Raw genomic sequence first — 13,695 nt, forward strand, 5'->3', positions numbered from 1 at the left:
GACAATCGCAATGTTTTTTGGATTTAAATGTATTGGATTATTTCCCGTTTGGATTTAAAGCACGTCGGGTCTAACTATGAGATAACGTCCAGACAATCAAACAAGTAAGGTTGTGTTTTAGAAAGTTTAGACAATATCTTATGATTATTAATGTCAACCCGGACAAAAAGTATTATCTCGCCAGTCCTGTTGCACTTCCTTAAAACTGGGAGGAGTTGCCCATTGTATCAGCCAATAGGATCAGCACGTACACCGCCATGTGCGTTTTAGCAGAATGTAAACAAAGGCAATATAGTGACAGCTTCTGCCCTTATCACACTTTTATTCAATGTTTCTCTTAAGCAATATGGACGATTATTTTCTACTGGTATTTTCTACGGTTTTGGAATCAATGGCGTGCATAACGTTTGTCATTTAAAGCCTTTAAAATGACCCTCATTCGTTGAAGTTGGATTAAAATGATCTATAATGACAACGCTTGGGAAATAATCCGTATTGACAAACCTTGTGTAGCAATCCACAGAGAGTTCCACTACTGTCAGAGATCTAACTGCGCAGCTGCGAATTTGTTAGCTTTAGGGTGTGAGAGGTCACAGATTCGCACGTTGTCCTGTCTCCCAAAAGCAAACGGCGCCCCCTGTTGTCATACGTATAAAACTGTTTTCTCTTTCAGGCGGCAGGGAAATCCCACCGAGGCCATTCGAGGGTATGAACTTGGCCTATATTTTGAGAAGTCGCTATACTCAATGATCTACACAATGATATCACGCAATCTTGGTTGTATTTTGGAATTACCAAAATGAAACCTTCATTGCTCATCATAATGTGGAAAATGCCAGTTATAATAATTCAAATAAGATCAACAAACCCTGTATTGTGTTGGTTAGTTTGGATTATTCCTCAACACTACCTTACTACCTCAGACTTTTAGTAGAATTCATGCACAACATGCCACACTCTCTCACTCACTCATGGGCACACACACACACACACACACACACACACACACACACACACACACACACACCACATGCATTTATTTGTTTAATATACAGCGCCCTCTTAGACCGTCTCGCTTCCTCACTCTTGCTCTCACAAACACACAGACACACAGACACACACTGAGTTACTGCAGTATATTTTTCCCCCTCTCTATACCACAGAAAAACATTTCAATACGATTCACACAGCTTGTATTCAACTTTGCCCTTATGAATTTGTTTAAGTTTTCTGTGTGATGTAATGGACACTAGTTTCCGCTCTAACATTTGTCATCACTACATCATTTACCTATATGAGTTCTACAATTAAAAGTTTAAAAGAGGTGTAAAGGTTTTGTAGAGGTCTTCCCTCTGATTGTGATCATCAAACTCCTCTCCTAATAGCTGTGAACTTCTTGATCATTTTCTCTGAAAACACTGAGACAGAATCTTTCTAGGGGGAAAAAAAACTGCATGTAATTAGAATACAATCACATGACACAAAAGGAAAGGAGGAAGCTGCACTTGAAAAAGCACAATGCCACTGTCTCTTTCCACTTCCTTCATCAGCGCGCACTCCTCTGATGTGCTCATGTACGCCAAGCAGGTGTTCAGCAGAGAAGAATGGAGTTGTTGAAATGCGCCATGCTCTTTCAGATGCTTCGATGCGGAGGTAAGGTCAATATACAGATCAGTTTGCGATATTCAAAAAAAAAAATTACAAATGTGTTATTACATCCTAAAACTGTGAGAGAGAAAGAGGTTTGTTGGAGACTCAGTCAAGAAACAGGTTTAATCTTGTACAGTGATGTGCACCCAGGGAGAAAGCTGTGAGTAACTGTCTTAGAGGCCTGTATTTTAACATGACCAAAAGGAAGGAAGGGAGAGGTGAGAACACTTTCACACCTCCCTCAGGTCATGCCACCTCAGTATATTCAACCAGAAATGTTTACATTTTAGCCCAAGTCCAATTACAAGCAACAAATACAAATTAATATAAGATGCATTAATGGATTATTAAATATTGTCAATCATTATAAGCTCTGACTCATTAATTCTGATTTTTTTTTCCAACTCCTTCAATGAATAACAGTTTGCCAGTTAGCAGCTTTGAACAGAGTGATGCATTTCTCCTTACAGTGTTGCGAGCAATAGTGCTTTAGTTGATATTGTTTAGAAATTAATATAACGATACTTAGAGACTATAGATACTTAAAGATTTTGACAGACTTTTGTAGTGTTTGTGAGTCACTTGCATATTGTTCAGTGTTATTCATAGTGATTCGTTCTGCCTCTGTATGCTTCATGCAGCCTGCTCAATGTTCAGAAGTCTTTTGAAAGCTGGTAGTTTTACACAACAAAATACATATTTTACAACAAATGACAACAAAATACATAGTTTTCTAATACAACATACATGAAATCAGTTTGAATAGGAAATAGCAAAATGACTAGGAAATATAGTCTTTGACAAGGTTACAAATAATGATTTTTAATAAAAATAAATATTGTGTCCTTCAAACTTTACTGGAAAAGGGCGTGGCAAAATCTTGATGTTCGATCGGGTTACAGTAAACGACAACACCCTACTTTTGTTCCTCAGGGTCAAATTAGCCAGAAACCGTTGAGAAAAGTCGTGCCGCTCATAATGCATACTCAACTTGAGCCTGCTACTGGAGTACCTTCCAAGTTTCCAAATTTAGAAAGTAGAAATGATTGTCAGGGGAACACCAAACTGAAGGAGGTAGCCAGATAAACATTTTATTTAGTTACAAAACATACTTATGTGACTCAACTACCTCACAATTAACAAATAGAAATAAATTGATAAATTGAACTGTAAACTATTTTAATGATTCACAATAGTTTTGGCACCAACTGCAAGATTTCCTTCCCCGTCCACACCAGATCATCCACAAAGTTACTGTTTTACTTTTCAGACATCTTATTGTACTACTTTATTTGCACATTACTAATACTGGTTGGCTGAAAATGTAAAAAAAAAAAACATGAAAACCCTGTCCGTCGCGCCGTGGTTGAGGATGGTGTCTCTTTGGTCTGAGGCGGTAAACCGCAGAGGTCAGATGGAGAGATTGTCGTTCAGATTGTCCTAAAAAGAAATACAAATATATTAATAATACAAATAAAAATGTGATATTCAATTCTTCTATTTCAGCAAACCAGTACACCAGCCCAATTGCACTACCAACTCAGACGCAGGAAGAACGTAAGTGCTTGATTGGATTTTAAAGAAAAAACACGTTTTAAAGACAAAGTTGCTCCTTTAATATTAACAAACACTCATTTAGAAACAAAACCTCAGAGGTCAAATGGAGAGATTTTGTCTCAGATTGTCTTAAAAAGAAATAAAAATATTTTAATAAAAATTCAAAATGATATTCAATTCTTCTATTTCAGCAAACCAGAACCTCCCAACTGCACTACCAACTCAGACGCAGGAAGAACGTAAGTGCTTGATTGGATTTATTTTTTTAAATACACGTTTTAAAGACAAAGTTGCTCCTTTAATATTAACAAAACACTCATTTAGAAACAAAACAAGAAGCACAAGAGTAGGAATATTCTAGGAATATAAGTAGCTCATGCAAATCACACACCTTATGTCTTATGTATCTGAACTGCATCTTAACTGCACAATGCACATACAGTATGTGGTGCAGCACCAAACCTCCCTACAATGAGCGACTCCTGCTTAAAAACCTCTTTGCAGTTGCTCTGCAGTCTGACAGGATGTGTGTGTGTGTGTGTTGTGGCAGAGTGCTCTTCCTATTGAACTTCTGCAGGTGCAGCTGATTGTTTCAGGGGGATGGTGGCCCATTTGAGAAAAAGAAAAAAAAAAACACACCCAAAATACAGTGATTCAAGGGGTGTCATAAACTCCTAATTAAGTACACACTAGTTTGATTGAGTTTCTACTCATTAAGAATAAAACGTATTACATTTACACTTAGTCACTTGGCAGACACTCTCATCTAAAGTGACTCATAAGTCAGGCGCTGTACAAAACACAATACGAAACACACGTAAGAACATGTTGTCATAGGAACATTAAAGAAGTGCTGATTAGTTTTCAGTGTGTTGACACTAGAAGGGGAATATCTGATTTAGTAATTACTAGTTAATGCTAGTGCAGTGGTGTATTTGTGCTAACGTGGACGGGGAAATGTACTCCAGCTCGTGCTTAAGTCTGCTGGCTCAAGTCTTCTTTCTGACATCCATGACAGCTCCTCCTCGGGTCACCCTGCTGAGAGAAACATGCACATGGACTCTACAGAGGGACACGGGGTCAAAGGTCATTCTGACCCTCGAGCTGAGGGACAACCTGACGCAGCAAATCTGCCAGTCCCTGAACTGCGGACCTGTGAGCACTTTCAGCGAGAGTAGGGCATCGCCCAACAGCACGTGTCTGTCTCACTGCCTCCATGTCAATCGCAGCGGACTGGGGAACTGTGCAGAAGTGGTGGGGAATGGCTGTAAAGTCTTGTCCAAAGTCATCTGTGGTAAGACGACAAGCAGTGATAGATTCCTGAGAGTCACACAGACTGATACATACCATATAATTTACCATGCATGATATATACTACACACACATCACCATTCACTCCAAAAATGTGCAAACACCACCATTTTCTCCACCTGTCACTCAAGAACATCATAGAGTCCAGCTGGCTGACGGAGGCCATCGATGCGGAGGGCGTGTGGAGCTTTGGCAGGACGGACGGTGGGGCACGGTGTGCGATGATGACTGGGACCTCAGCGACGCCAACATCGTGTGTGCCCAGCTGGGCTGTGGCTACGCTGTCATGGCAACGGGACAAGATGGTCGCTTCGGCCCAGGCAAGGGCTCCATCCTATTGGATGATCTGAACTGCACTGGCCACGAGGGGAACCTATGGGAATGTCCCACTCGGAAAGGCCCCGATGACTGTGGACACAAGGAAGACGCTGGAGTGGTATGTTCAGGTGGGTCTCATATTCAGCTGGATTTTCAGTTCAAAGTAATATTGATGGACGTATGTATGTATGTATGTATGTAAGTATGTATGTGTGTGTGTGTGTATGTGTGTATGTATGTAAGTATGTATGTGTGTGTGTATGTGTGTATGTGTGTATGTATGTATGTACAGTATGTATGAATGTATGTATGTATCATGTATGTATGTACAGTATTTATCACTAACAACGAGCATCATCTCTTGATAGCATGTGACTTATAGCATGGTCACTCTGTTGCAATGGCACAGATAATGTTGTGAAACTCAAATAATCACATTGGTTCTCACCTGGGCCACTGCACTTTAGTCATAACTACTGCCCCGTCTTCTGTCTCCTTCTTTCAGAGTTCAAGGACGTCAGACTGACAGGAGGTCTCGATCGGTGCTCTGGCCGGGTAGAGATCCATCGAAAAGGCACCTGGGGAACAGTGTGTGATACGTGCTGGGGCAAGGAAGAAGCCAACATGGTGTGTTCAATGCTCAACTGTGGGACGGCTTTCCAGTTCTCCGCCTTCAGTCCATATTTCCCCCACAGCAACGGGACCAAGTGGTATTACATGTGTTATGCTCAGCACACTGGTTTGTGGGATTGTCAAGAGTTTCCCAACAAGCCACATTTGTGCATTGATTCAAAAGCAGCAGGATTATTTTGCACAAGTGAGTGTTCTACAATGTATTCGATAATCTGAAATGGTTTAATTTGCACAAGTGAGTGTTCTACAATGTATTCGATAATCTGAAATGGTTTAATTTGCACAAGTGAGTGTTTCACAATGTATTCAATAATCTGAAATGCTGGTGATTCCTACATTGTCACAGATTGTTTTATGTTTGGGTTATATCCTGGAATACAAGCTTTCATGTTTCATGTAAAAAGTGTTATAAAGCTTGTCCCAAGTTTATTTTAAATACCCATTGAAACTATCGTTGTATATAGGAATTAATTAGTTCGTTTAGTTACTTAGTTAGGTTTAGGAGTGTGCAACAGGAAGTACCTTGTTGAGAACCTCTGATGAATTATCACGGATCTGGTACCCAAGGCCATCAAAAAGAAAGTTTGTCCATGATGTGAAATGGTTGAATAGACTTCCTCTTTGCTTTCAGAGTCTCTTGGGCTGCCCCAGCCCCCGACACCTGAGCACAGCACCATGGCCAGGACAACAGGCAAGACAGCACCCCTACAACAACAAACAAACAAAAACAAACAAACAAGGCTGACTTCAGTCAGTTCTTTATTGCCACAAGACAGCACCCCTACAACAACAAACAAACAAAAACAAACAAACAAGGCTGACTTCAGTCAGTTCTTTATTGCCACAAGACAGCACCCCTACAACAACAAACAAACAAAAACAAACAAACAAGGCTGACTTCAGTCAGTTCTTTATTGCCACAAGACAGCACCCCTACAACAACAAACAAACAAAAACAAACAAACAAGGCTGACTTCAGTCAGTTCTTTATTGACCCCTACAACAGCTCTGCCCTCTAGAGGGCCTCAAACCAGAGATTCCTGAGACAATATTAGTTTTCATTATCCACCCTGATGTAGAAAACACCATTTCTGATAGACTATACAGCATGTCAAAGCCTAATATGTTGATGCACAGGGCAGCAAGATCATTTCGCGACCCCAAAAAAACGTTTGGCGGCCCCACTTGGGGTCCCGACCCCTAATTTGAGAACCACTGCTCTAGAGGGCCTCAAACCAGAGATTCCTGGCTAAATGTCATCTCTGTAATTACGTCATGTGTGTTAGGAATTAAACATTATATAGGTTTTGTATTTGTTTGTATGTTTGTAGTTGTTTGTGTTTGTGCAAACAGTGAGGGTTCTTGTTTTCCCCCTGGATTCAGTGATCTTTGATTTGTTTTCACGGATAGCTCATGTGTGCTTTTCAGTCGTGCCACATCATCTCTTCATGAAATCAGTGTGTGGTTTTGTTTTTCCAGATGTCTCTCCGTCCGTGAGCACAGCATCCGTCACAGTGGGGGCCGGTGGTCTGCTGCTCCCTCTCTCTACCGAGCAGCTCGCCTGTGTGGCTCTGTCGGGCGCCCTCCTCCTCGCCCTGATCGTAAACGTCGTCATCTGCTGCCGTAACAGGAGGAAAGATGGTGGGTCTGCTCTCCCTGCGTTCATACAAAACGCTCCACAGTCCCCCCAGTGTGCATACTCGATCTGGCGCTGAGTATGCTTGGGACCCCAGTGTGTGCATACTCGATCTGGCGCTGAGTATGCTTGGGACCCCAGTGTGTGCATACTCGATCTGGCGCTGAGTGTGCTTGGGACCCCAGTGTGTGCATACTCGATCTGGCGCTGAGTATGCTTGGGACCCCAGTGTGTGCATACTCGATCTGGCGCTGAGTGTGCTTGGGACCCCAGTGTGTGCATACTCGATCTGGCGCTGAGTATGCTTGGGACCCCAGTGTGCATACTCGATCTGGCGCTGAGTGTGCTTGGGACCCCAGTGTGTGCATACTCGATCTGGCGCTGAGTATGCTTGGGACCCCAGTGTGTGCATACTCGATCTGGCGCTGAGTGTGCTTGGGACCCCAGTGTGTGCATACTCGATCTGGCGCTGAGTGTGCTTGGGACCCCAGTGTGTGCATACTCGATCTGGCGCTGAGTATGCTTGGGACCCCAGTGTGTGCATACTCGATCTGGCGCTGAGTATGCTTGGGACCCCAGTGTGCATACTCGATCTGGCGCTGAGTATGCTTGGGACCCCAGTGCGCACTTCCGTGTGCTTAGTTTTAGTGTGTGTGATTGACACTTCCTGGTCTCCTAATGCTAAAACACTAAAACATCTGGTGATTGCTTTGAGAAGTGTACCCACAATGCACCACGTCTTCACCCTGCTGCTAAACTGCACACACCCTGACAGACCATAATTTCTGTCTGCTTAATGCAGTGTCTGTCTGTCTTTGGTGTGTAACAATGTGTATCATTCATGTTTTTTCTCATATATTTCTTTTTGACGTTCCACGGCTTCTGGTCTTGGTAGAGGCCTCTGCTTCATTAGTCTAGCGTGCCCAGATACACATTTACAGCCTTTCGCTATGTTCAACTATGCTGAGGAGCGGTAGGTTGGTAGAACCTGAGTACTGATTCATGCTTTAGAGAATCTATACGTCTTCAAATACTGGTGTGTAGACCATCATTTGGTTTCTCTGGAGAGGTAACGGTAGAGACCATCATTTGGTTTCTCTGAAGAGGTAATGGTAGTTGGCCTCTCTGGAGAGGTAATGGTAGTCCTGTGCTGATAACTCAAACATGTTCTCCCGGCAGAACTTCTCATTCAGCAAAAAAGCCGCCAGCTTCAGAGCGCCGGCGAGCGCCATGAGAATGACTACAGAGACGGTGTCAACCTGGTCAACATCACCAGCAACGACTACGAAGCAGACCACATGGATCAATCAGGCACACGATACGAAGCAGACCACATGGATCAATCAGGTACACGATACGAAGCAGACCACATGGATCAATCAGGCACACGATACGAAGCAGACCACATGGATCAATCAGGTACACGATACATTCACATTCAATAGACAGAGTGCCATGTCATACACTATCGTTCAAAAGTTTGGGGTCACTTAGAAATGTCCTTGTTTTCAAATAAAACAGCCATGAAATGAGTTTGAATAGGAAATATAGCTAAATGAGTAGGATGTAGTCAGTGACAAGGTTAGAAATAATGATTTTTAATTGAAATAAGAATTTGTGTTCTTCAAACTTTGTGTCATCAAAGAGTCCTCCATTTGCTTTTCTTTCAAAAACAAGTACATTTCCAAGTGACCCCTGACCTTTTGAACAGTAGAGTACATTTACAGAAGTACATACTCAGTTGTGTGTGTTACTCGGGGTGTCGAGCCCCACAACCTTAGTGTTGTTAGCACCCTGTGCCACCAGTTGAGCCACAGAAACACATTGGACACAAGCGCTAACTCAACTCTAACACATTGGACACAAGCGCTAACTCAACTCTAACACATTGGACACAAGCGCTAACTCAACTCTAACACATTGGACACAAGCGCTAACTCAACTCTAACACATTGGACACAAGAGCTAACTCAACTCTAACACATTGGACACAAGCGCTAACTCAACTCTAACACATTGGACACAAGCGCTAACTCAACTCTAGCATAGTGCTCCACACATTGGACACAAGAGCTAACTCAACTCTAACACAGTGCCCCACACCGGACATGACACTATTTGTTTTCATCCCTTTTTAAACGGATCGACACACTTGACTTGACTTGCTTCCTCTCTTCCTGGTGTCTAGTTGAGATGGGTCCCCCCCTGGCCCCGCGGCCCCCCCAATACTACCCACAAAGCAGCATCGAGAGCACAACTTCCTGTGACACAGATCATGATGGAAGTCAGAGTGGGGAGGCTGCCTATCCGCTCTCTACCTTCCGCAGTGAGTGGGCGCTCTGTCTTGTCTCTGTCTCTATGGCAGCTCTTGTGGACGATAAGTATTTCATAAATCGTCTTGTAAAAACCTTGCACCTTGCACCTTGCACTTCCTCTCCCTTCCTCTTCCTTCCTCTTCCTCTCCTTATCTTTCCTCTAATGCTATCTCCTCTAACTAGTACTTAACTCGCCCTTACAGTAGTTACATTCCTGCACTTTTTATTCCATAGGTAAAGTAAAATTTATTGTTACACTACGTCTCTATTGCTTGTAGCTTGATAGTTCTCTCCTTTGTACGTCGCTTTGGATAGAAGCGTCTGCTAAATGACTAAATGTAAATGTAAATGTAAAAAGCCAAGCCAGACAGGAAACTGTCAGGTTAGCCGTGCCATGATGACCAATCCTACAGATGAACTAAAGGCAATGAGTGGATGGTATGGTGCAAAACCACCATAACTTAAAACCAAACTTATCACTAAAACAGCACAGCTGACATTATTTTTGCATTTTTGTTAAATATAGAAACTTGTGAATCACATCCAGGGCTAGTTATGAAAGGTATAAACCACCAGATGAAAGTATTTGCTGTTGTTATTACTGCTTTGTCTGAGGAAAAGAATGTTTGAATTCATTCCTTTCAATTTCCCTGTTTGAAAATTGCACCCATCTCATGTGTTTCTTGAAAATAATACTACGCATTGTACTTTTAACACATAAATTTGAAGCAGAATGATTTAATCTTCTGCTAAACTTAATTGGCAATGTATTATAATGAAGCCATTATTTGTCTTTAAAAAAAAAAAAGAATGTACAAATACACAAAAAGAAATGATTCATATGAAATTTCCACAGGAGGTGGAAAGATGTCTACCCACTGATTGTGATAGTTAGTGATTCTGTCGGTGCTCTCTGTGTCTTTGTCTTCAGATTCACGGAAATACACCCCAGACAGGAGAGTCCCTAGCGCGGGTGTTTCTCATATGAGCCGAGTCACAGAGGAAGGTGAGGCAACACAAAACTCCTGATGACTTGAGTCACGATTACAAACATTCTTAAAAATCTTTGTTTACAAGAAGCCTGGAATCACAAATTCCAGTACTAATTCTAATTGTTAGGAAGATATGATATCCAAACTGACATTATAATATATGCACAGTATGTATATATAATATTTATATATAATTATATTATATATTAATTATAATTATAATCAATATGTATATATATATAATCTTATTTTAGCATGCAACCCTGTTGAGGACATGGCCGAAGTGCATGCTGGGTACTGTGGTTCTTCATTAGTGGGCAGCAACCAGCCAAACAGAACAAGCTATGCGGGCACAGCCAGTGGTAACAGAGCACTGTTCACTTTCACTTCACAGTTTCAGTTCACTATCACTATCATGATTTAGGATTAATACTGCATATCATGTTTTAGCTTTTCAAATTTCTGTATAACCTTCATCGTAATTCTTAATATGTTAATGTTATTGGGTTTAATAGGTTTACACCTCACAAAATGCAAATGCAAATTACAATACTAAAGAAACAAACACTAAACACTAAAAGGTGTTATTCTAATTTGGTACACAAGGGTATAAAGTGTAATAGGTTTCATGAAAGCCTATTCTTTACAGTACTAAAGACACAAACAATAAACAAATAAACACAAAACTGACAACTGTCCTTAAACCTGTGCTCTGTGTGGCAGTGGATTCCTTTGACTCCTCCAGCACGTCCTCTGGTGAATGCTATGAGAACACAGAACGCACCCCTGCACGACCAGCCTCAGGTAAGTCGCTTCAAGCAACAGTGCGCAGCAATTTACCACTTTTTGAGGTGTGTTTTTATAGGCAACTACTTTTGATATCATCTTCAGATTCATTTTGATGGCATAAGGTCAAGTTAAGGATAGATAAAAACACATCTGTCATTTCCTTTGAGGTAGTAAGCACACTTGTTTTTTTGCTAAATGTCTTACTGCTAAATGTATTTTAGTTGCGTTCCCTTAGTTGAACAACAACTAGGTAATAACAACACCTGCATGTCTCTCTGTTGTCTCTCAGAATCGCCGATTTATGACCAGACAGGTGACCACTTCCTGTTGCACAAAGGAAACCCTGCTGACGACCACAGAGGCCTGACCTCAATGACACACGGTAGATGAGTCATCTCTCGCATCACACACACGCGCACACACACACCCACCCAACCACCCACCCACCCACCCACACACACACACGCACGCACACAAACACACGCGTGCAGCCAGGGTAGATGGGTCATCTCTCGCATCTCTGGCATAGAGGATAAAACCCATGACCTGAATGAAGTGGAATGTTTAACCACCAAAGGCCTCTCAAACCAGAGTGCCTGGTCTGCACATGGAAACACCTAGAAAAACACTTTATATTACGTAGCCTAAAATAAATAGTCAATTACAAGCCCAATGTAACACACTAATTAGCAGTGCCTAATAAACAATCAACAGTCAACAATCTCAATTTGCATAAACCCCAACCTTAGTCGTCATATTAGACAATATGAATATGATGTGATGACATTAGGTTAGGCCAAATGATCCACCAATACGCAGGTGCACAGGTGTATGATAAGGTGTACGGCAGCTTTAGTAATTAAACACAACTTTGCCTTGTCTATTTTCACCACAGCTCATATAAGGAGCACCTTTCTGGCAGGCCACACAGATGTATACCAGAGAAGAGCCACATTCAGATGTCCCCATATAACCAGATATATGATCTATCTCTCTCTCTCTCTCTCTCTCTCTACCTCTCTCTTTCTCTCGCTCTCTCCCTCTCTCCCTCCCTCTCTCTCGCTCTCTCTCTCTCGCTCTCTCCCTCCCTCTCTCCCTCCCTCTCTCTCTCTCCCTCTCTCTCTCTCTCGCTCTCTCCCTCTCTCTCTCTCCCTCTCTCTCTCTCTCGCTCTCTCCCTCTCTCTCTCTTCCTCTCTCTCTCTCTCTCTCCCTCCCTCTCTCTCCCTCTCTCTCTCTGTGGTTCTCCTCAGGGGTGAGGGCAGGAGGCCACTCCAGTGGAGAAGACTCCCCCATCTACTCCCCCGTGAGCTTGGAGCCCCCAGAAGAACAGGAGATGTCATCAGACGGTGACTATGACGACGTGGTCAGCTACCTGCAGTGATGGGTAGTCTTTAGACTGTTACTATGACGACGTGTTCAATTACCTGCAATTGCCTGGACCAAAGATGGGATTCACAACAGTCACAACAATCGCACAGCAAACACAAACACATTTCATGCTTTACTCACACCATAGGTTCTGTAGTGGATTTAAAGGTTATGCAAGATGATTTAAAGGTTATGCAAGATGCTGAAGGTTGCAGGTCGGTAATCTGTGTGATGAAATGAATAATCATCAGACAAATCAGATAATAATAATCAATAATCATGTTCAATTTGGAGATGACAAGATGGGTCAGCCTTTACATTTCTATTCAGTAATGTGCCACTGTTTGTATGCTCAAACTCACTCACAAAATATGACTTCAATTTGTACTTTGAAAATGTAAATAATCTTCTTTAAAATAAAAACAGACTCTTTTTTTAGACTTTTTTTGTAGACTAGTCTTTCCCTTACTGGCCACAGCATGGCGCTGTGCACCTACAAGTGAGTCTAACGTCTCTGAACACTCCATGGCATCTCCAGTGATAATTAGAGCACAGCACAGTGACAATGCGTAGAGAAAAACATTATCTATTATTTATCATTATTTGAATTGATTATTTGAATTAACTAATTAATTTAATTATTTATTTGATTGAATGATTTGAATTGACGTTAACTACAGTGCATTATCTGACGTGACATGAGGTAACTGAGGTGATAATTAAGGATAATCTGAGTTGGTACAAGCATGTAACATTTTCTGCCAAACAAGCATCCATTTCCAGGGAAAGATAGAGATAGCTACTTACAGGACCCTGCAAAAAAAGTCACAGGCACGTGGAGGTTCTGCCTTGTTACTTCAAACAAAAAAGGCATAAATATGTACATTGATGTATGCAAACATGAATGGTTATGCATGCAAAGTGTTAAAGTGAGGTTGTGCAATGCGGCACATTATAATGCCTGTCTTAAAGCGGGCTTATTCAACGGTTTCTTAAGGCCAGCTTTGGAAAAGCCATAGATTTACCGGAATCTGTTTTGATCATGAGCCGTTAGATAAATGGACCTCCTTTTGCCCTGCTAATAATGCAGGATTGCATAAAGAAGGCAGAGATGAACGTGTGATAT

At 41.8% G+C, this 13,695-nt stretch overlaps 1 protein-coding gene and 1 long non-coding RNA gene across 2 annotated transcripts; both read left to right on the top strand.

Moving 5' to 3' along the window:
* Positions 1-1,418: 1,418 nt before the first annotated feature.
* LOC116217920 (T-cell differentiation antigen CD6-like) lies at positions 1,419-6,562 on the top strand. The gene is made up of 7 exons (XM_031586336.2): positions 1,419-1,653; positions 3,157-3,207; positions 3,399-3,446; positions 4,226-4,501; positions 4,650-4,964; positions 5,342-5,653; positions 6,101-6,562. Exons 1-7 carry the CDS (start codon positions 1,605-1,607, stop codon positions 6,364-6,366), a joined length of 1,317 nt encoding a protein of 438 aa, XP_031442196.1. The 5' UTR covers positions 1,419-1,604; the 3' UTR covers positions 6,367-6,562.
* A 172-nt stretch (positions 6,563-6,734) lies between these two features.
* Positions 6,735-12,991, top strand: LOC105912494. Its single transcript, XR_004165824.2, has 6 exons — positions 6,735-7,110; positions 8,285-9,431; positions 10,352-10,426; positions 10,667-11,216; positions 11,491-11,583; positions 12,452-12,991. It is a non-coding gene; the product is annotated as an uncharacterized LOC105912494 (long non-coding RNA).
* Positions 12,992-13,695: the final 704 nt, after the last annotated feature.

Source organism: Clupea harengus, chromosome 19 (assembly GCF_900700415.2).
Source record: "Clupea harengus chromosome 19, Ch_v2.0.2, whole genome shotgun sequence".
In the NCBI taxonomy this organism is placed as follows: domain Eukaryota; kingdom Metazoa; phylum Chordata; class Actinopteri; order Clupeiformes; family Clupeidae; genus Clupea; species Clupea harengus.

Coding starts and splice junctions, on each gene's coding strand:
- LOC116217920 (XM_031586336.2), top strand. CDS start 1,605: ATGGAGTTGTTGAAATGCGCCATGCTCTTTCAGATGCTTCGATGCGGA. Junction 1,654..3,156: donor TCAGATGCTTCGATGCGGAG/GTAAGGTCAATA, acceptor CTTCTATTTCAG/CAAACCAGTACACCAGCCCA. Junction 3,447..4,225: donor AACTCAGACGCAGGAAGAAC/GTAAGTGCTTGA, acceptor CATCCATGACAG/CTCCTCCTCGGGTCACCCTG.